Source organism: Dicentrarchus labrax, unplaced genomic scaffold, assembly GCF_905237075.1.
Source record: "Dicentrarchus labrax unplaced genomic scaffold, dlabrax2021, whole genome shotgun sequence".
In the NCBI taxonomy this organism is placed as follows: domain Eukaryota; kingdom Metazoa; phylum Chordata; class Actinopteri; family Moronidae; genus Dicentrarchus; species Dicentrarchus labrax.
Genome location: NW_026136853.1, coordinates 537,501 through 558,990, shown reverse-complemented (window position 1 = coordinate 558,990; position 21,490 = coordinate 537,501). Strand labels below are relative to the sequence as shown.

General features: G+C 42.3%; 1 protein-coding gene and 2 long non-coding RNA genes across 4 annotated transcripts; 2 read left to right on the top strand and 1 right to left on the bottom strand.

The window, feature by feature from the left end:
• Positions 1-1,527: 1,527 nt before the first annotated feature.
• On the bottom strand, positions 1,528-18,621 carry afg3l2 (AFG3-like AAA ATPase 2). Of its 2 annotated transcripts, none has more exons than XM_051394419.1 (17): positions 18,418-18,621; positions 16,312-16,411; positions 15,793-15,855; positions 8,713-8,861; positions 8,486-8,638; positions 8,248-8,322; positions 7,286-7,410; positions 6,937-7,210; positions 6,714-6,851; positions 6,395-6,548; positions 6,178-6,285; positions 5,372-5,497; positions 5,173-5,283; positions 4,843-4,958; positions 4,493-4,693; positions 3,932-4,126; positions 1,528-3,063 (listed from the first exon to the last, which is right to left on the bottom strand). In XM_051394419.1, exons 1-17 carry the CDS (start codon positions 18,499-18,501, stop codon positions 2,824-2,826), a joined length of 2,412 nt encoding a protein of 803 aa, XP_051250379.1. In that variant the 5' UTR covers positions 18,502-18,621; the 3' UTR covers positions 1,528-2,823. The 2 variants fall into 2 exon arrangements, with proteins under 2 accessions (XP_051250379.1, XP_051250380.1); XM_051394420.1 differs by having other exon boundaries at positions 7,286-7,407.
• Positions 8,868-9,232, top strand: LOC127360180 (uncharacterized). The gene is made up of 2 exons (XR_007883326.1): positions 8,868-8,968; positions 9,059-9,232. It is a non-coding gene; the product is annotated as an uncharacterized LOC127360180 (long non-coding RNA).
• LOC127360177 (uncharacterized) lies at positions 14,964-15,665 on the top strand. The gene is made up of 3 exons (XR_007883322.1): positions 14,964-15,044; positions 15,125-15,234; positions 15,575-15,665. It is a non-coding gene; the product is annotated as an uncharacterized LOC127360177 (long non-coding RNA).
• Positions 18,622-21,490: the final 2,869 nt, after the last annotated feature.

Here is a 21,490-nt window from a genome sequence, read left to right as displayed (position 1 = left end):
CTTCAGGAGGAAAACATCCCACTGCACCCCGGTGAACATCCAGGGACTGGACATTGAGGTGGTAGAGAATTATAAATTCCCGGGTGGTCACCTCAATAAAAACTGGACTGGACTGGACTGACAACACCCATGCTCTCTACAAGAAGGGCCAGCTTCGCCTCCACCTCCTTCGGAGTTAGCAGGGCTCTCCTTAAGACTTTTTATGACTCTGTGGTTGCTTCAGCCATCTTCTATGCTGTGGTCTGCTGGGGGGGGCAGTACGGACAGGGACAGGAAGAGACTCAATAAACTGATCAGGAGAGCGAGCTCTGTCCTGGACTGTCCTCTGGACTCCATTGAGGAAGTGGGTGAGAGGAGGATGTTAGTGGAGCTGACATCCATCATGGACCCCCCCCCCCCCACATGACACTGTGGGGTCCCTGAGTAGCTCCTTCAGCAGCAGACTGTTACACCCACGGGGTAAGAAGGAGAGGTTCCGCAGGTCTTTAATTCCTGCTGCTGTCAGACTCTACAACACCTGATCAATGTTTCTGTTACCAATTACCACCATACCAAAGCTTTAATATCTGTATTGATTTATTGATTTATTGATTTTCAATGCTGCAGTGACCAGTGAATTTCCCCGTTGTGGGATTAATAAAGTAATCCATCTATCCATCAACAAAAACATCAATATAATCAATATTTGTTGGAGAAGTTAGTAGAGTGTACTTTTACCTCCTCTATTTACTATTATTGATTATATTATTAATCAATATCCAGTGAGATAAATAAAGGACTTTATCCGGATCGTCAATTTAACTGCTTTAAACTGATCAATACAGTTATTAGTCCTCTGATCAATTTCTCATGTTTATAAAAACTAAATGATCAATGATTGAAAATATAATTTGATTACAGATCAATGATGAATGTCTTTATTAATTCTTCACTAATAAACATGTTATTGAATATTGATACGTTATTGAATATTGATACATTATTGAATATTGATACGTTATTGAATATTGATACATTATTGAATATTGATACGTTATTGAATATTGATACGTTATTGAAAATTGATACGTTATTGAATATTGATACATTATTGGATATTGATACGTTATTGAATATTGATACATTATTGAATATTGATACATTATTGAATATTGATACGTTATTGAATATTGATACATTATTGAATATTGATACATTAGTGAATATTGATACGTTATTGAATATTGATACATTATTGAATATTGATACATTAGTGAATATTGATACATTATTGAATATTGATACATTAGTGAATATTGATACATTATTGAATATTGATACATTAGTGCATATTGATACGTTATTGAATATTGATACCATATTGAATATTGATACGTTATTGAATATTGATACATTATTGAATATTGATACATTAGTGCATATTGATACCTTATTGAATATTGATACTGTTGGGTATTGAACCCTGAAAATGGTGTGTGTGGAAATCAGCCACTACAGGGCTCCGGTCAGAGAACACGCAGTCATCAGTTCATTTACAGTCTTTACTGCCAGAATGAGAATATAACAAACGATGCAGTATGATGGTGCATAACAGATCAGTTTATCGTCAGTGACTTCTGCACCAATGACGGAGTAACAGAAATGCGCGAAAAGAGGGAAAAACGACCGCTGTACTTTCAAAATAAGAGTTGTAGTTTCATAAAATGAAATGTCTCTGAACATGAAGAATTCACAACAGATACATTATTGAATATTGATAAGTTATTGAATATTGATAAGTTATTGATATTGATACATTATTGAATATTGATACATTATTGAATATATGTTTTTGATTTTTTTTCATTGAAGAAAAACATTTTTCTTTTAATGATCGATAGATTATTGATTTATTTGAATTATGAAACAGAACACACATTTACACATTCTTATTACCACGAATACAATGACAGTCAGCTACAGGCTAGCAATTACTGATCAATACCTAATCAATACCAAATACCAGCACAGACTGCATTAGCATTTCTCTCTGTTAGCCTTCAGCTAACACTTCACTCTCACTGCAGCACGGTTACCGTGGTAACAGTGATGATAAACTTCCAGAACCTCCATTTCATTGGGTTGTGGATCAATATCTGTCGATAAATAAGTGCTGAAGATCCTTTCAGTGTTCATCCGTCAGTAGGTGGTTCTCGCTCCGTTATCGGAACCAGCTGCTGCAGAGTCCGGATCCAGAACCTCACACAGGAAGTATAAACTCTGTTTGATGGAGAACCCTAAAATGGAGTTAGACCAGTTCTCTGTACTCAGTGACAGGGTTCTTCCATTCAGAACTGGTTCTAACTTGGGATGTAAAGGAACTCCAGATAGAGAACATTTTGTGTAAATGACCTAGAACCCTGCTTGGAACCGAAGGTTATTAATTACATCAAACAGCAATCAATGGGTTCTATTAGTCAGTGTTGGTTCTAGCTTACAGAATATAGTGCAATGGATCCTTAAGCTGATGTAATGTTTCTAGAACTATGGGGAGAAGGTCTGGAGGAAAATTTGCGTTCTCTCAGAGGGTTCTACACCTTGAAGATGGAGAGCTCTGGATGACCATGGTTCTGGACATGTGGGAGGGTTGGGTGGGGTTTTAAACTGGTGGCAGAACCCACACATCCAACAGAATGTTTTAGAACTTAGGCTAAAGGTTCTAGGAGCAGGTGCAGAGTTCTTGATGTTTATTCTGGAAGTTAGTGTAAAGGTTCTCGACCTCGTGAAAGATTGAGACTCCAGAACTCCAGACAGAATATGTCAGATATATGTGATGTTCAGGTTCTAGAAGGGCATTCCTCCCGAGATCTGCCGGGCCACCTGCTCGTCCTGGCTCTCATCCTTGTCCTTTCTCTCCTGGTTCCAGTCCTTCAGACCCTCCGGCAGCGTCGTGTCCTCATCCTCGCCTCCGGTTCCCTCCACAAACTCTTCGTACGTCGACTTCTCTGCAAATGGACGTTTGCCCAGCAGTTCTACCATGTCGTTCTTATCCAGAACCTCCTTCTCCAGCAGCCGTAGCGCCACCTGCAGGATGACACAGGAACACAAAGAACAAGGTCAGAACTGTGCATGAGTGAAGGTTCTGCTGGTTGTAGTTTATGAAGATAATATATGAAAGAACTGCAGCACATCAGAAGAACCATGTGTTCTGAAAGGCCTGGCTGCTTTGGAGCAGGGTTCTAAGTGAAGGTTTGCAGAGTTCTCGTCACAAAAATGTGAAGAGACAAGGTTCCATTCTTCTCAATGAACGGGTTCTAAAAACATGAACTGGATCTAAGTTCTGTGGGAAATCTTTTTCAGAGGAAGTTTGTAGAACATTCTAGAAATACACATTTAGAACCTTGTTCTATGTCAGCCGACACACTTCTATAATGTTAGAACAGTAAATGTTTCCTCTTCAACTAGAATGAGCTCTGACTTATTGAACCCTGACATCAAACTCAAGAACAGGACTCAAGGTTCTATGAGGTTCTGGTTCTAGTTCATAAGGAAAAGATTTGTTAAAGATGCAGATTAAAAAACACCAGTTGGAGAACATTCTGTTTTTGTTTGAATTACCTAGAACCCTGTTGTTCTCTATTCATAAGTCCAACAGACACAGTTAGGTTATCTTTGATTAGGATATGTACTTTAACTCCCACATAAAGCAAACCTCTACGACCTTTTTTCATCTACGTAACATTACCAATCACCAAGGTCTTGCTCATGGTGGTACTGTTGGGTCTCTGTAAATAATGTTATAAGGAGTTCGGTCTAGACCTGCTCTATTTGAAAAGTGTCCTGAGATAACTTCTGTTATGAATTGGCTGTCTAGAAGAAGACCACCGTCAAACTCTCTCACATCCATCCAGGTTCTTAATGATGACCTAGAACAAACAAAGATCATTGGTACCTTCTCCACCTCGGCCTTCTTCTCACTCAGCAGTTGGTAGGTTCTCTGGTATGCCTCACTGATGAGGGTTCGAACCTCAGTGTCGATGAGACGAGCCGTAGCTTCGCTGTAGGGTTTCTCCAGAACCATCTCACCCTGTCGAGGGAGGTCAAAGGAGACCTGACCCACCTTCTCATTCATCCCGAACTGAACAATCTGCAGCAGAACAGAGGATACTAGAATAACTAGCTGGCTAGCATTCTGCTAACACTAACTAACTTAAGATGTGACTATATATATCTTTTATCTTTTAACCATCTTCAAAATGTGGTTGTCTTTCCGACATAGATTAGCCTAGCATATAGCATATCTAATTACAGGATAGGAGGAAGTTGACTGAGGTTCTGACCGAGGCTTGCTCAACTGTTATTGGAGCACATAACAGGGGCGGGTCTAAAGAAGGGTACATTAGCTGTTAGCAGTCTATCACTGGATTACTTTGATACTGAAGAAAACTTAAATCACATGATGATTTTCTTTTTTCTCTGACCTAAGTGACCTCTGACCTGAGTGACCTCTGACCTGTGCGTAGGCGCTCTGGGTGACCTTTCGGAGGTCATCCTGAGCTCCGGTGGTGATGCGTCCGAAGAAGATCTCCTCTGAGACTCGTCCTCCCAGAGTCATACACATGCGGTCCAGCAGCTGCTCTTTGGTGTACAGGTACTGCTCTCTAGGCAGGTACTGAGCGTAACCCAGACCCTTCCCTCTGGGGATGATGGACACCTGCACAGGTAACAACGACAACAGCAGCTGAGGCTCATGGGTATTGTAGTATTAGAAACTGATCAGTGTAAAGGAAATAAAGCTGTGTGTTCGTTATTTCAGACAGTATGTTCAGCTCTCAGTTGGTCTGTGAGTTAAACATCAGAAACCTTCAGCAGAGGGTCGGCGTGCTCCAGGAACCATCCAGCGGTGGCGTGACCCGCCTCGTGATATGCCACAGTCTTCTTCTCCTCCGGCTGCAGGACCTGAGTCTTCTTCTCCAGACCTCAAACACAAACACAAACAGTCTCAACCTGGACCGAACCCCACTCAGATTTTAACCAGAATAAACCAGAGTGAAAGTCAGTCTTAAAGAAGAAGAGATCATTAAAAGAGCTCCAGTCAATCTGATCAGCAGCCAATAATATCTCTTCCTCAGGAGTTGATTGATCGGTGGCGTTAGGCCAACGTTAGCAGGAAAACCAGCAGGTTGATCTCACCTCCGATCACTCTCTCGATGGCCTGTTCGAAGTGCTTCTGGTTGATGGCATCTGAAAGGTGGCGAGCGGCGATCAGAGCCGCCTCATTACAAACGTTAGCAATGTCGGCGCCTGACAGACAGGAAACAGGGAGAAGGAAGTCAAAGGGTGAAGTAGGCCGAGCTCAGGGCTGCTCGAGGGAGAGAACAGGTGTGTTTACCTGAGAATCCAGGTGTGAGGGCGGCCATCTTTCTGGCCAGAGTGTCTTTGTCCAGCTCCACCTCCAGTTTCAGAGGACGCAGGTGAACTTTAAAGATGGACGCTCGTCCTTTGATATCCGGGGGACCTGAGACACAACAGCGACATGTTTATTTATGTTGTTTTTATGATTTATTGATGTTAAGTTTCTGCATGTGTGCATCAAGATAAACAAACTCATATGTATTGATCCTTTATCAGAGTTTACTATAAACTATAAACTATATCGTCCGTCAACCTTCTAGTAAAAAGAAATATCACAAAAACTTGGGGGACCGCCAAAATAACAAATACAAATACAATAAATAAATATGCCAATAAATGCGCCAAAATAATATTAAAAATAATGGCATTACTTCATTTATAAATGTGACATACATTGAAATGTTTTATTTTATTTTACTTGTTTTTTTGACTTGTAAGTAATAAGAAGACACAGAAATAAATAAATGAGGCTGGAGGTAAGGACTCAACATATTTATTAATCTATTTATTTATTTATTGGCTCATTTATTTGCCCGTTATTTAACCAGATATTGAGAACCAACCAACTATTTATTTATTTATTATTTATTAAGAGGATTTCTATTAAGGGAAAATAAAATGTTTAATTGGATGCAGAGAACCCATAAAAGGCCAAACAAAAACAATATATATAATGTATACAATATAAACAATTACTACTGTCACACTGACACCAGTCAACATCATTACCCTGAGATAAAAACGAAAGAAAAATGAATGGATGCTGGTGGCTTCGTTTCTCACCGATGTAAATCTGTCTGTCGAAGCGTCCTGGTCTCATCAGAGCCGGGTCCAGGATGTCCGGTCTGTTTGTTCCTGCTAGAACCACAACGTTGGTCACTGTGTTGAACCCTGAAAGAACCGAGACGAGTGAGTACTCCTGTCACTACGCTCTGACTGCTGATCAATAAAGTTATTTTAAAATGTTTGTATGTTTTTTCCCATGATTCCCGTCACCCACCGTCCATCTCCACCAGTAGCTGGTTCAGCGTGTTCTCCTGCTCGCTCTGTCCTCCAAAGTTTCCTCGTCCTCGTTTGCGTCCCACGGCGTCGATCTCGTCGATGAAGAGGATGCAGGGGGCGTTCTTCCTCGCCATGACAAACAGATCTCTGACCTGCACAGGAAATGACATCACCATCAACAACAACAACAACAACAACAGTCGTTAGCTTCCATTGCGGCTACTTGATTTTATTTATATTTTAATAGTATATAAGTATATAATATGAATGTCCCAGCAGGGTGAGAAGAGACAGGAAGTGTGCCCTGCGTTGCTCACCCTGGCAGGGCCGACGCCCACGAACATCTCCAGGAACTCTGAGCCGTTGACGGTGATGAACGGGACGTTGGCCTCGCCCGCTGTCGCTTTGGCCAGAAGAGTCTTTCCTGTTCCTGGAGGCCCCGTCAGGATGGCTCCCTGCACACACAGCAAACAGTCAGCAAGAAGTACGTACAGCGGCACACAACGGCGCACAGCGAGCGCAGACTGGACCCGCCCTCACCTTTGGGATCTTGGCACCCAGGTCCTGGTACTGTTTGGGGTTCTTCAGGAAGTTGACAAACTCCATGATCTCCAGCTTGGCCTCCTCGCAGCCCGCCACGTCTTTGAACTTGACGTCGATCTCGTCTTTCAGGACCTTCGCCGTCGTCTCACTGACACTAAACAGCCCACCCATCCCACGGCCGGGACGCCCCACCCCCGCAGGACCCCGCCGCAGCATAAAGAGCAGGAAGCCGATGATGAGCACGGTGGGGAGCATGCTCAGTAGGAAGGTTCTGCGGAGGAAGGACGGACATTAGACCACAGAGCTGCGGTACGTACCAATATAAAGTGCTGCCACCCGTCCTCACCCGTCACTCTCAGTGGAATAAACCACCGGCAGTCTGTTCTCGCCCTCGATGCCGAGCTCGTACTGCGCCGTCTCCAGGTTCCTCTCAAACGTGTCCACACTGCCTATGTTGAACCACACGTACTGCTGAGAGACACACACAGCAACTGCTTCAGACCGCCACCTTTAACAAACAATCAGACTCCTCTGACAGACCCTGAGGCTCACGCTGGGACAGGTCATAGAAATAAGATTATTATGTCTGACAACAATATAATGGTGTCAGTCAGGAAGTCAGCGGGAGCCTTAAAGGTCCAGTGTGCAGCATCTTACAGTAATGAGATGCACAGACGCACTGACGGACAGACGCACTGACGCACAGACGCACTGAAGTACAGACGCACTGACGCACAGACGCACAGAGGCCCTGACACACTGACGCACTGACACAGAGGCACTGACGCACAAAGGCACTGACACACTGACGCACTGACACAGAGGCACTGACGCACAAAGGCACTGACACACTGACGCTCTGAAGCACAGACGCACTGACACGCTCTGACGCACAGACGCGCTAACGCAGAAGCACTGACATACTGACGCACAGACACACAGAGGCACTGACGCACTGAAGGACAGAGGCACTGACACACTGACGCACAGACACACTGACGCACTGACACAGAGGCACTGACGCACAAAGGTACTGACACACTGACGCACTGACGCACAGACGCACTGACGCACAGACACACAGAGGCACTGACGCACTGAAGGACAGAGGCACTGACACACTGACGCACAGACACACTGACGCACTGACACAGAGGCACTGACGCACAAAGGTACTGACACACTGACGCACAGACGCACTGACACAGAGGCACAGACGCACTGCCTGACACAAAGGATGCTGGGAGACAAAGTGATGAGTTAAACAATTAACTGAATTTGAAAGAATTATGCAGTGAACACACTCACCCCGTCCACCGGCGTCTTCCCAGCAGAGAAAACCACTTTGACAAAGCGCTTGTTGACCACCTCCAACCGGTCGACCTGAGGGACCGAACACATCCTGTCAACAGCTGTAACATCTGTTTATTTATTGTTTATTCAATGTTTGTTTAATGTTTGTTTATTATTTGTTTAATGTTAATGTTTTATACTGACTGTCAGATAAGAAACATCTGAGTAAGCGTTACTATTACACTGTCCTCACCACTCCTTTGGACAGGTAGTTGTTGACAAAGTCTTTCCAGGTGACTTCTCGACCTCCATCCCTGAAGAAGAAATAATAGGCAACGGCTGACCAGAAGGCTGCTGCGCTCAGGAAGTACAACCGGAAGTCTTTACTGTCCCAGGGAACGTCCCCCTGAAACAAACAACCTGACATCAGATCACACCTGTCTGACCAGCTGAACTCATTGTTTCTTCGTCCACACTGACCTTCTGCAGACGGTCATACCAGTCGTCCCTACGGCCTCCTCGTTTTCCTCCTCCTCCTCCTCCTCCTCCTCCTCCTCCAGCTCCTCCAGCTCCTCCTGCTCCTCCTTCTGACCGCCCAGAGTTTTTCTGAGAATCGTCAGATTTGGATTCTGGGAACGGACAATAATCAATCAATAGATTCAGTAGTTATTATAGATACAATCAGTAGAGTCTGAAGTCAGTAGAAGTCGAATTAGGTAAGGGCAGGTGTCAGTAGGTGACAGTAGGTGACAGTAGGTGACGGTAAGTGTCAGTAGATGACAGTAGGTGACAGTAGGTGACAGTCGGTGACGGTAGGTGACAATAGGTGTCAGTAGGTGACGGTAGGTGACAATAGGTGACGGTAGGTGACGGTAGGTGTCAGTAGGTGTCAGTAGGTGTCAGTAGATGACAGTGGGTGACAGTAGGTGTCAGTAGGTGACGGTAGGTGTCAGTAGGTGTGCGTACATGTCAATAGGTGTCAGTAGGTGTCAATAGGTGTCAGTAGGTGTCAATAGGTGTCAGTAGGTGACAGTAGATGTCAATAGGTGACAGTAGGTGACGGCTACTGTCACCAGGTGTCAGTAGGTGACGGTAGATGTCAATAGGTGATGGTAAGTGTCAGTAGGTGACAGTAGGTGACGGTAGGTGACGGTAGGTGACAGTAGGTGACGGTAGGTGACGGTAGGTGACAATAGGTGTCAGTAGGTGTCAGTAGGTGACAGTAGGTGACAGTAGGTGTCAGTAGGTGTCAGTAGGTGACAATAGGTGACGGTAGGTGACGGTAGGTGACGGTAGGTGCCAGTAGGTTACACGCCTCCTGATTTGCACGTGACGTGCTACGGTAAGCGTACTGACTCATTCCCGGTTTCCTTCCTGCTCTGTGTACACTGTTTGGTGCTGTAGCTCTGTCAGTGAACGCTAAATATAAATTAGTTTTACTCGTTACAGCGGTTATTTTCCCACTTAACATTTAAACGTAGACTAGTTCTACCTAAACACTTGGAGTTTCTCCCTCTTTTAGGGACTTTTCACTATTTTCAAAGTTTTTCATACACGCTAGCTTCAGTAACATTAGCAGTTAGCTATGGCTTCTCCCTCTCCCTCTCCTCTGTCCTGCTCAGTGTGTCAGATGTTCAGTTATTCCTCTGCCTCCTTTAAAGATAATGGTACCTGTATTAAATGTAGTTTATTTACTGCGCTGGAGGCGAGGCTTAGTGAGTTAGAGGAACGGCACCGCACCACGGAGATATCTTTAGCCGCTATAGTTAGCCAGCCCCCAGTAGCCGGTACGGTCCGACCGAAGGTAGCTTCTGCTAGCTGTCCCCCGGTAGTTCCCCCGGTAGTTCCTCCGGTAGTTCCTCCGGTAGTTCCTCCGGTAGTTCCCAAGCAGCCGGGAAGACAGGGAGGCTGGGTGACTGAGCGAAGGAAGACTAGAACGGCGAAGCCCACAGGTCACCACCAACCCATTCACGTTTCTAATAAATTTTCCCCACTCAGCGATACACCCGCTGAGGAACCAACTCTGGTTATTGGCAGCTCCATAGTCAGAAACGTGAAGTTAGCGAAGCCAGCGGCCATAGTTTAATGTATCCCTGGGGCCAGAGCGGGCGACACTGAATCAAATTTAAAACTGCTGGCTAAAGATAAACGTAAATACAGTAAGATTGTTATCCACGTCGGCGGTAATGACACCCGTTTACGCCAATCGGAGGTCACTAAGATTAATGTGGAGTCGGTGTGTAATTATGCTAAGACAATGTCGGACTCCGTAGTTTTCTCTGGACCCCTGCCCAATGTGACCAGTGATGACATGTATAGCCGCATGTCGTCATTCCACCGCTGGCTGTCGAGGTGGTGTCCAGCAAACGATGTGGGCTTCATTGATAACTGGAAGCCTTTTTGGGGAAAACCTGGTCTGATTAGGAGAGACGGCATCCATCCCACTTTGGATGGAGCGGCTCTCTTATCTAGGAATATGGCGAAGTTTATTTCTAAAACCTGACAGTCCAGAGTTAGGACCAGGAAGCAGAGCTGCTGTCTTACACACTTCTCTGCGCTTTCTTTAGAACAGTCACCCACCCAAAACCCCATAGAGACTGTGTCTGTCCCCCCGACCACCTAAACTATTTAAAGAAATAAAAACAAGAGGAGTTCAACATAAAAATCTAATAAAAATTAAAACCAACTCCTCAGTAGCACAAAATAAGAGAATGAAATGTGGACTGTTAAATATCAGGTCTCTGTCCTCTAAAGCTGTTTTAGTGAATGAATTAATATCAGATTATGATATTGATTTACTTTGTCTTACTGAGACCTGGTTGTCCCACGAGGAGTATGTTAGCCTAAATGAATCCACCCCCCAGTCATATTAATACTCACATTCCTCGAGGCACTGGCCGAGGAGGTGGAGTGGCAGCCATATATGATTCGAGCGTTTTAATGGACCCTAAACCTAAACTAAATTATAATTCATTTGAAAGCCTTGTTCTTAGTCTTTCTCACCCAAACTGGAAAACAATGCAGCCAGTTCTATTTGTTATAGTGTACCGCGCTCCTGGACCGTACTCTGATTTTATATCTGAATTCTCTGAGTTTTTATCAAGTTTAGTCCTTAAATCAGATAAAGTAATTATTGTGGGTGATTTTAATATTCATGTGGATGTTGACAATGACAGCCTTAGTAACGCATTTATCTCATTAATAGACTCAATTGGCTTCTGTCAGAGTGTAAATAAACCAACTCATTGTTTTAATCACACTCTTGACCTTGTTCTATCATATGGCATTGATATTGAACATTTAATAGTCTTCCCACATAATCCTTTCCTATCTGACCATTATTTAATAACTTTTGAATTCATACTATTAGATTATAAGCCATTAGGCAAAACTTCCTACAGCAGATGTTTATCTGACAGTGCTGTAGCTAAATTTAAGGAGGAGATTCCTTCAGTGTTTAATTCAATGCCATGTCTGAATTTAACAGAGTCCTATAACGACTTTAGTCCCTCTGAAATTGATAATGTTGTCGATAGTGCTGCAGGCTCATTAGACTCTATCGCTCCTATAAAAAGGAAATAATTAAAACATAGGAGACTAGCACCTTGGTATAACCACCAAACCCGTCAGTTAAAACAAATAGCTATGAAATCTGAAATGAAATGGCGCTCTTCCAAATTATCAGAATATCGCTCAATTTGGCAAGATAATCTTAAAACTTATTGAAAGGCCCTCTGTAATGCCAGAGGAGCCTATTATTCAGCACTAATAGAAGAAAATAAGAATAACCCTAGGTTCCTCTTCAGCACTGTAGCCAGGCTGACAGAGAGCCACAGCTCTATTGAGCCACATATCCCCATAAACTCAAGTAGCAACGACTTTATGAGCTTCTTCTATAATAAAATTATTACTATTAGAGAGAAAATTAATCACCAACTGCCATCAACAGTTATCAGTGGCTCTCAAAGTTCAGGAACTTCTGCTAATGTAAACTTAGATATAGATTTAGACTGTTTTTCTGCTGTCAATCTTCATCAGTTAACTTCAATCATTTCTTCATCGAAGCCATCAACCTGTCTATTAGACCCGATCCCAACTAGGCTGCTTTAAGAAGTCGTACCCTTAATTGGCACTTCTTTACTGGATATGATTAATCTTTCTTATTATCAGGATATGTACCACAGTCCTTTAAAGTAGCTGTATTTAAACCCCTTCTTAAAAAGTCCACTCTTGACCCAGGGGTTTTAGCCAACTATAGACCGATTTCTAACCTCCCCTTCCTCTCTAAGATTCTGGAGAAAGTAGTCGCCAAAGAGTTGTGTGACTTTCTACATAACAATAGTTTATTTGAGGATTTTCAGTCAGGATTTAGAGTTCATCATAGCACAGAGACAGCTCTGGTTAAAGTTAATAATGACCTTCTGATTGCTTCCGACAATGGACTTGTCTCTGTACTTGTATTATTAGATCTTGGTGCTGCATTTGACACCATTGACCATGATATTCTTTTACAGAGACTTAAGCATCAAATTGGCATTAAAGGAACCGCACTAAGCTGGTTTAATTCATATCTATCAGATCGTTCGCAGTTTGTACATGTTAACGATGAATCTTCAATAAATACTACAGTAAGTCATGGAGTTCCACAAGGTTCTGTACTTGGACCAATACTATTTACTTTATATATGCTCCCTTTAGGCAACATTATTAGGAATCACTCCATTAACTTTCACTGTTATGCAGATGATACGCAGTTATATCTATCAATCAAGCCTGATGAAATTAATCAATTATCTAAATTACAAACATGTCTTAAGGACATAAAATCCTGGATGACCTGCAATTTTCTGATGTTAAACTCAGAAAAAAACGAAATTCTTGTTCTTGGCCCCAAAAACCTTAGAGACTCACTGTCTAAACTGTTGGGTCTCTGTAATTAATGTTAAAGAGTTCGGTCTAGACCTGCTCTATTTGAAAAGTGTCCTGAGATAACTTCTGTTATGAATTGGCGCTATACAAATAAAATTGAATTGAAAAATTTAATTAAAGATATAGTTACTCTAGATGGCATTAACTTGGCCTCTAGCACCACTGTCAGGAATCTTGGAGTTATCTTTGATCAGAATTTGTCATTTAACTCCCACATAAAGCAGACCTCTAGGACTGCCTTCTTTCATTTACGTAATATTACAAAAATTAGACACATCCTATCACAGACAGATGCAGAAAAACTAATCCATGCATTTGTTACTTCAAGGCTGGATTACTGCAACTCTTTATTATCAGGTCGCCCCAATAAGTCCATTAAAACGCTCCAATTAATTCAGAACGCTGCAGCACGAGTACTGACAGGAACTAGAAAAAGAGATCACATCTCTCCTGTACTAGCTTCTCTGCATTGGCTCCCTGTAAAATGTAGAATAAAATTTAAAGTGCTCCTCCTCACCTATAAAGCTCTTCATGGTGAGGCCCCTTCATATCTTAAAGAGCTCATAGTACCCTATTACCCCACTAGAACACTAAGTTCTCTGAATGCTGGGCTACTTGTGGTTCCTATAGTCTCTAAAAGTAGAACAGGAGCCAGAGCCTTCAGTTACCAAGCTCCTCTCCTGTGGAACCAGCTTCCATTTGTGGTTCGGGAGGCAGACACCCTCACCACATTCAAGAGTAGGCTTAAGACATTCCTCTTGATAAAGCTTATAGTTAGGGCTGGATCAGGTGAGTCCTGAACCATCCCTTAGTTATGCTGCTATAGGCCTAGACTATCGGGGATTTCCCCATGGTGCACTGAGCTCCTCCCCCTTCCTCTCTCTTCTGCACTCATTCATGTCCCATTAATGCATGTTACTAACTTCACTTCTTCCCCGGAGTTCTTGTGCTTTCTCGTCTCGCAGGTTCTTATCGATCCTGGTGGAGCCTCCTGCCATGGTCCTGCTAGATTGCCATTGCCAATACTGTTGTTGCTGTGCACCTGTCTGTCTGTCTGTCTCTTGCTCTCTCTCTCTCTCTCGCTGTCTCTCTCTCTCTCTCTCACCCCAACTGGTCGAGACAGACGACCACCCACCTAGAGCTGAAGGATCTGTCCTAGGTTTCTGCCTTCTAACAGGCAGTTTTTCCTTGCCCTTGTCTCCAAGGTCTTGCTCATGGTGGTACTGTTGGGTCTCTGTAAATAATGTTATAAGGTGTTCGGTCTAGACCTGCTCTATTTGAAAAGTGTCCTGAGATTACTTCTGTTATGAATTGGCGCTATACAAATAAAATTGAATTGAATAGGTGACAGTAGGTGACAGTAGATGACAGTGGGTGACAGTAGGTGACAGTAGGTGACGGTAGGTGACGGTAGGTGTCAGTAGTTGACAGTAGATGTTAATAGGTGACGTAAGTGTCAGTAGGTGTCAGTAGCAGTGTGTACGTGTCAGTAGGTGTCAGTAGGCGTCAGTAGGTGACAGCAAGTGTCAGTAGGTGACAGCAAGTGTCAGTAGGTGACAGCAAGTGTCAGTAGGTGACAGCAGGTGTCAGCAGGTGTCAGTAGTTGACGGTAGGTGTCAGTATGTGACAGTAGGTGTCAGTATGTGACAGTAGGTGACGGTAGGTGACGGTAGGTGTCAGTATGTGACAGTAGGTGTCAGTATGTGTCAGTATGTGACGGTAGATGTCAGTAGATGTCGGTAGGTGACAATAGGCCACAGTAGGTAACAGTAGGTGACGGTAGGTGACGGTAGTTGACGGTAGGTGACAGTAGGTGTCAGTAGATGTCAATAGGTGACGGTTAGTGTCAGTAGGTGTGTGTATGTGTCAGTAGGTGTCAGTAGGTGACAGTAGGTGTCAGTAGGTGACAGTACGTGACGGTAAGTGTCAGTAGGTGACAGTAGGTGTGTGTACGTGTCAGTAGGTGTCAGTAGATGTCAATAGATGGCGGTAAGTGTCAGTAGGTGACAGTAGGTGACGGTAAGTGTCAGTAGGTGACAGTAGGTGTCAGTAGGTGTGTGTACGTGTCAGTAGGTGTCAGTAGATGTCAGTAGATGTCAATAGATGGTGGTAAGTGTCAGTAGGTGACAGTAGGTGACGGTAAGTGTCAGGAGGTGTCAGTAGGTGTGTGTACGTGTCAGTAGGTGTCAGTAGGTGTCAGTAGGTGACAGTAGTTGATGGTAAGTGTCAGTAGGTGACAGTAGGTGTCAGTAGGTGACAGTACGTGACGGTAAGTGTCAGTAGGTGACAGTAGGTTTCAGTAGGTGTGTGTACGTGTCAGTAGGTGTCAGTAGATGTCAATAGATGGCGGTAAGTATCAGTAGGTGACAGTAGGTGACGGTAAGTGTCAGTAGGTGTGTGTACGTGTCAGTAGGTGTCAGTAGATGTCAATAGATGGTGGTAAGTGTCAGTAGGTGACAGTAGGTGTCAGTAGGTGACGGTGAGTGACAGTAGGTGTCAGTAGGTGACAGTAGATGTCAATAGGTGACGGTAAGTGTCAGTAAGTGACAATAGGTATCAGTAGGTGTCAGTAGATGTCAGTAGGTGACGCAGGTGTCAGTAGATGACAGTAGGTGTCAGCAGATTTTCTACCTTTGGTTGCTGCTTCAGGGGTTTTTGGAGTTTTCTGACTTTCTGGAAAATATTTCTCAAAACCTGAAAAGGAAAATAAACAGTGAACACATTAACACTGTCTGTCTGTCTGTGTCCCTGCTGTCTGTCTGTCTGTGTCCCCTGCTGTCTGTCTGTCTGTGTCCCCTGCTGTCTGTCTGTCTGTGTGTGTGTGTGTGTGTCCTGCTGTCCTGTCTGTCTGTCTGTCTGTCTGTATGTGTCCCTGCTGTCTGTCGTTGTCCCCTGCTGTCTGTCTGTGTCCCCTGCTGTCTGTCTGTCTGTCTGTGTCCCCTGCTGTCTGTCTGTGTCCCTGCTGTCTGTCTGTCTGTCTGTATGTGTCCCTGCTGTCTGTCTGTCTGTCTGTATGTGTCCCTGCTGTCTGTCTGTCTGTCTGTCTGTCTGTCTGTCTGTCTGTCTGTGTCCCCTGCTGTCTGTCTGTGTCCCCTGCTGTCTGTCTGTCTGTGTCCCTGCTGTCTGTCTGTCTGTGTGTGTCTGTAGTACCTTTAGGTGGTCTGGAGCTAAGTCTCCTGTAGGCTCCCAGCAGGTCTCTCAGCAGGCTCCGCCCACTGGCTACCTGTCCCACCGTGCTGGAATACATCACCTGAGCAACAGGACACTTTATATAGCAGGTACATTATTGATCTGTAAGATAATGCTGCATGTACTCATTAGGGACCTCGCAAGCCACCGCTGGAGGTCCCTATTGTTTTTGCTTCGTTTCTTCTTCCCTATTATAATTTTTAGCACTTTTGACTACATTTTTGCCCCCTGAACATTTACGAAAACTCAAGTTTATTTGGCAAAGTGGTCAGGCCTGGTGAAAAATTTGATATTCTATGCGTTGCTTTCGGGTCTGCCACTAGGTGGCGCTACTATCATGAAAAGTGCATTTAGGCTGATAACTCCCGCATAGTTTGTCGCACATTCAAAAACTTATATCCACGCATTCGGTGAATGGAGCTGAATCTCCCCATATAGGCCACGCCCACTTCCGCCTCAAATTTTTTCCCGGCAGAGCACGAAATGTCCGTGAACTACTTTTTCGTGTTCCCCCCATGTGCTTTGTCCGATTCGCACAAACATTTTCACATAGCATCTGAGGACCCTCATAATAAAAAAGTGATTAAAGTAATTTTTATTTTATTTTTTATTTAAAAAAAACAGCACGTTATAAAATTAACACTTCCTGTGGATTTTTCGTCAAAAAAGGAAGTGGACCATTTCTCCACATTGGTATCTCCGATTGACACCAAACTTGGGTGCATAGTTCCACATGTCTTCCTTAAGCATCGTGCACAGTTTCAGGCCATCGCCACAAGGTGGCGCTCTTTAAAATGAAGAAGTTTATATCTCTACAACGGTATATGTGATTAAGATGAAACTTGGTACGATGCTTCCCCATGGCTCCCTGAGGCTCACTTAAAGAGGACAAAAAAAATCCGCCACTAGGTGGCGCTCTGGTGGCAGGGTAAATCACTGTGCGGACACCGTAATAGTTATGAATATGAAATTCACAGGGCACGTGTTGAGTGCTGCCTGAAGCTCACATACCAAAAATCGTGTTTGTCCTGTGTGTAGCGCCCCCTACAGGATAAAAAAACAGCAGCCCCGGCGCCACGTTTCACCGATATGTACGAAACTCAGTAGGCCCGTTTAGAATCTCGGGACGTACAAAAAAGCCTCTTGGACCCATACCCCAAACCCACAGGAAGTCGGCCATTTTGATTTTAATTTTCACTTTCGGCAAACTTTTCGCGTTGTATTTGAACGAACTCCTCTTAGGGAATTTATCGGATCTGCTTCAAAATTTGTGAGTACACTCAAAAATTGGTGCTGATTAAAAGTTGTGCTATTTGAGACTGTACGTTGAACGGCGTGTCCGTGGCGTGAGGTCAAAGTTGGCCACTTTGAATTCTGTCGTCATACAAACCTTGAAGAGTTGAGCTGTGACTGTACATTAAACCGCGTGCCAGTGACGACTGACGAATTCAGCAGATTCACCATAAAACAGCACAAAAAACTTCAGCGTACGTGATCCAATCTCAATGACACTTCACGTGTTTGATAACAGTCCCCTCCCTGAACACGTCTACATGACAACATTCAGACACAGTGATAGCGCCACCTCCTGGCAACAGGAAGTAAGCGCTGCGTGGCGATTTTGAGCTGAGTTACGTGACATTTTCATGTTGTGGTTCGTACGTGTAACGATGGCACGTGACGCGGCCGCAGCACGCCCCGAGTTGTGTGGAGTGCGAGGTCCCGCTCAACGCTGCCTGCAGCTTTAATTATTATTATTATTATTTATTAGTGTAACTGCTGTATGTAACACACACCAGTATATATTATATATTATATATTATATATATATCATAATGCTGCTCCTGACACACAGGTTATTAACAGGTACTGTGAGCCAATGACAAAGCTCACAGCTGGAACGTCACACAGGTAAATTCAGCTGACGTAACACACCGCTGTCGGTGGTTTAGCGGGACGTTGTTGACATTGTCAGCGGGGCGGTGGGGTCAGGGGTTAGGGGTCAGGGGTCAGGGGTCAGGGCTTGTTTTGGCTGCTGTCACGGTTAGCATGTTAGCATCCACCTACCAGCCTGGCCGGAGCGTTGGAGGGCAGCAGCAGCCGGAACAGGCTCCTGCAGCCGGCGGACAGCCGCAGGTAGCGGTGGGCCATCCTCTCACCGACACACACCGACACACACCGGCAGGAAGCGACAGCAACGGCCCACAGCTCAACTCAAGATCAATACCTGTGTTCCGTAACCACACTGCGCCGCCATCTTTACTGCAGACCGCGTCTTCTTCTACGGTTTCTGCCAGAGTGGACGTCATGGTGCGGAACAGCGCCCCCCGCAGGAGGACAGCGCCCCCGCAGGATGACAGCGCCCCCGCAGGATGACAGCGCCCCCGCAGGAGGACAGCGCCCCCAGGATGACAGCGCCCCCGCAGGAGGACAGCGCCCCTGCAGGAGGACAGCGCCCCCGCAGGAGGACAGCGCCCCCGCAGGAGGACAGCGCCCCCGCAGGATGACAGCGTATTATCAACAGAACTTTATCACCAAGTTCATCCTATCAAAATCACACATTCATCTTATTTCAGTTTGGACGATGAGGTCAGTCACAATCACTTTATTGATCAGGTTTGTGTGCACATTGACTCCAGATTAACGTTGCTCTCAATGTGCAAACACAGATTAACAGTAAACACAACAAGTTACAGTTATGTTACACTACTGGAAATAGTTAATGTAATGGTAATAGTTAATGTAATGGTTATAGTTAATGTAATGGTTATAGTTAATGTAATGGGTATAGTTAATGTAATGGGTATAGTTAATGTCATGGTAATGGTTAATGTAATGGGTATAGTTAATGTAATGGTAATAGTTAATGTAATGGTTATAGTTAATGTAATGGGTATAGTTAATGTAATGGTAATAGTTAATGTAATGGTTATAGTTAATGTAATGGGTATAGTTAATGTAATGGTTATAGTTAATGTAATGGTTATAGTTATGGTAATGGTTATAGTTAATGTAATGGTAATGGTTAATGTAATGGGTATAGTTAATGTAATGGTAATAGTTAATGTAATGGTTATAGTTAATGTAATGGGTATAGTTAATGTAATGGGTATAGTTAATGTAATGGTAATAGTTAATGTAATGGTTATAGTTAATGTAATGGTAATGGTTAATGTAATGGGTATAGTTAATGTAATGGTAATAGTTAATGTAATGGTTATAGTTAATGTAATGGGTATAGTTAATGTAATGGTAATAGTTAATGTAATGGTTATAGTTAATGTAATGGGTATAGTTAATGTAATGGGTATAGTTAATGTAATGGTTATAGTTATGGTAATGGTTATAGTTAATGTAATGGTAATGGTTAATGTAATGGGTATAGTTAATGTAATGGTAATAGTTAATGTAATGGTTATAGTTAATGTAATGGGTATAGTTAATGTAATGGGTATAGTTAATGTAATGGTTATAGTTATGGTAATGGTTATAGTTAATGTAATGGGTATAGTTAATGTAATGGTAATGGTTAATGTAATGGTAATAGTTAATGTCATGGTAATGGTTAATGTAATGGGTATAGTTAATGTAATGGTAATAGTTAATGTAATGGTTATAGTTAATGTAATGGGTATAGTTAATGTAATGGTAATAGTTAATGTAATGGTTATAGTTAATGTAATGGGTATAGTTAATGTAATGGGTATAGTTAATGTAATGGTTATAGTTATGGTAATGGTTATAGTTAATGTAATGGTAATGGTTAATGTAATGGGTATAGTTAATGTAATGGTAATAGTTAATGTAATGGTTATAGTTAATGTAATGGGTATAGTTAATGTAATGGGTATAGTTAATGTAATGGTAATAGTTAATGTAATGGTTATAGTTAATGTAATGGTAATGGTTAATGTAATGGGTATAGTTAATGTAATGGTAATAGTTAATGTAATGGTTATAGTTAATGTAATGGGTATAGTTAATGTAATGGTTATAGTTATGGTAATGGTTATAGTTAATGTAATGGGTATAGTTAATGTAATGGTAATGGTTAATGTAATGGTAATAGTTAATGTAATGGTAATGGTTAATGTAATGGGTATAGTTAATGTAATGGTAATAGTTAATGTAATGGGTATAGTTAATGTAATGGGTATAGTTAATGTAATGGTAATAGTTAATGTAATGGTTATAGTTATGGTAATGGTTATAGTTAATGTAATGGGTATAGTTAATGTAATGGTAATGGTTAATGTAATGGTAATAGTTAATGTAATGGTAATGGTTAATGTAATGGGTATAGTTAATGTAATGGTAATAGTTAATGTAATGGGTATAGTTAATGTAATGGGTATAGTTAATGTAATGGTAATAGTTAATGTAATGGGTATAGTTAATGTAATGGTTATAGTTATGGTAATGGTTATAGTTAATGTAATGGGTATAGTTAATGTAATGGTAATGGTTAATGTAATGGTAATAGTTAATGTCATGGTAATGGTTAATGTAATGGGTATAGTTAATGTAATGGTAATAGTTAATGTAATGGGTATAGTTAATGTAATGGGTATAGTTAATGTAATGGTAATAGTTAATGTAATGGGTATAGTTAATGTAATGGTTATAGTTATGGTAATGGTTATAGTTAATGTAATGGGTATAGTTAATGTAATGGTAATGGTTAATGTAATGGTAATAGTTAATGTAATGGTAATGGTTAATGTAATGGGTATAGTTAATGTAATGGTAATAGTTAATGTAATGGTTATAGTTAATGTAATGGGTATAGTTAATGTAATGGTAATGGTTAATGTAATGGTAATAGTTAATGTAATGGTAATGGTTAATGTAATGGTTATAGTTAATGTAATGGTAATAGTTAATGTAATGGTTATAGTTAATGTAATGGGTATAGTTAATGTAATGGGTATAGTTATGGTAATGGTTATAGTTAATGTAATGGGTATAGTTAATGTAATGGTAATGGTTAATGTAATGGTTATAGTTAATGTAATGGTTATAGTTAATGTAATGGGTATAGTTAATGTAATGGTAATGGTTAATGTAATGGTTATAGTTAATGTAATGGTTATAGTTATGGTAATGGTTATAGTTAATGTAATGGTAATAGTTAATGTAA

Excerpts from the sequence above, each read along its gene's own strand:
- afg3l2 (XM_051394419.1), bottom strand. The coding sequence starts at position 18,501 with ATGGCCCACCGCTACCTGCGGCTGTCCGCCGGCTGCAGGAGCCTGTTC. Across the intron at positions 6,549-6,713 it reads TGGGCGTCGGCCCTGCCAGG|GTCAGAGATCTGTTTGTCAT; the intron begins GTGAGCAACGCA and ends TTTCCTGTGCAG. Across the intron at positions 4,127-4,492 it reads CCCAGAGCGCCTACGCACAG|ATTGTTCAGTTCGGGATGAA; the intron begins GTCAGAGGTCAC and ends GTTCTGCTGCAG.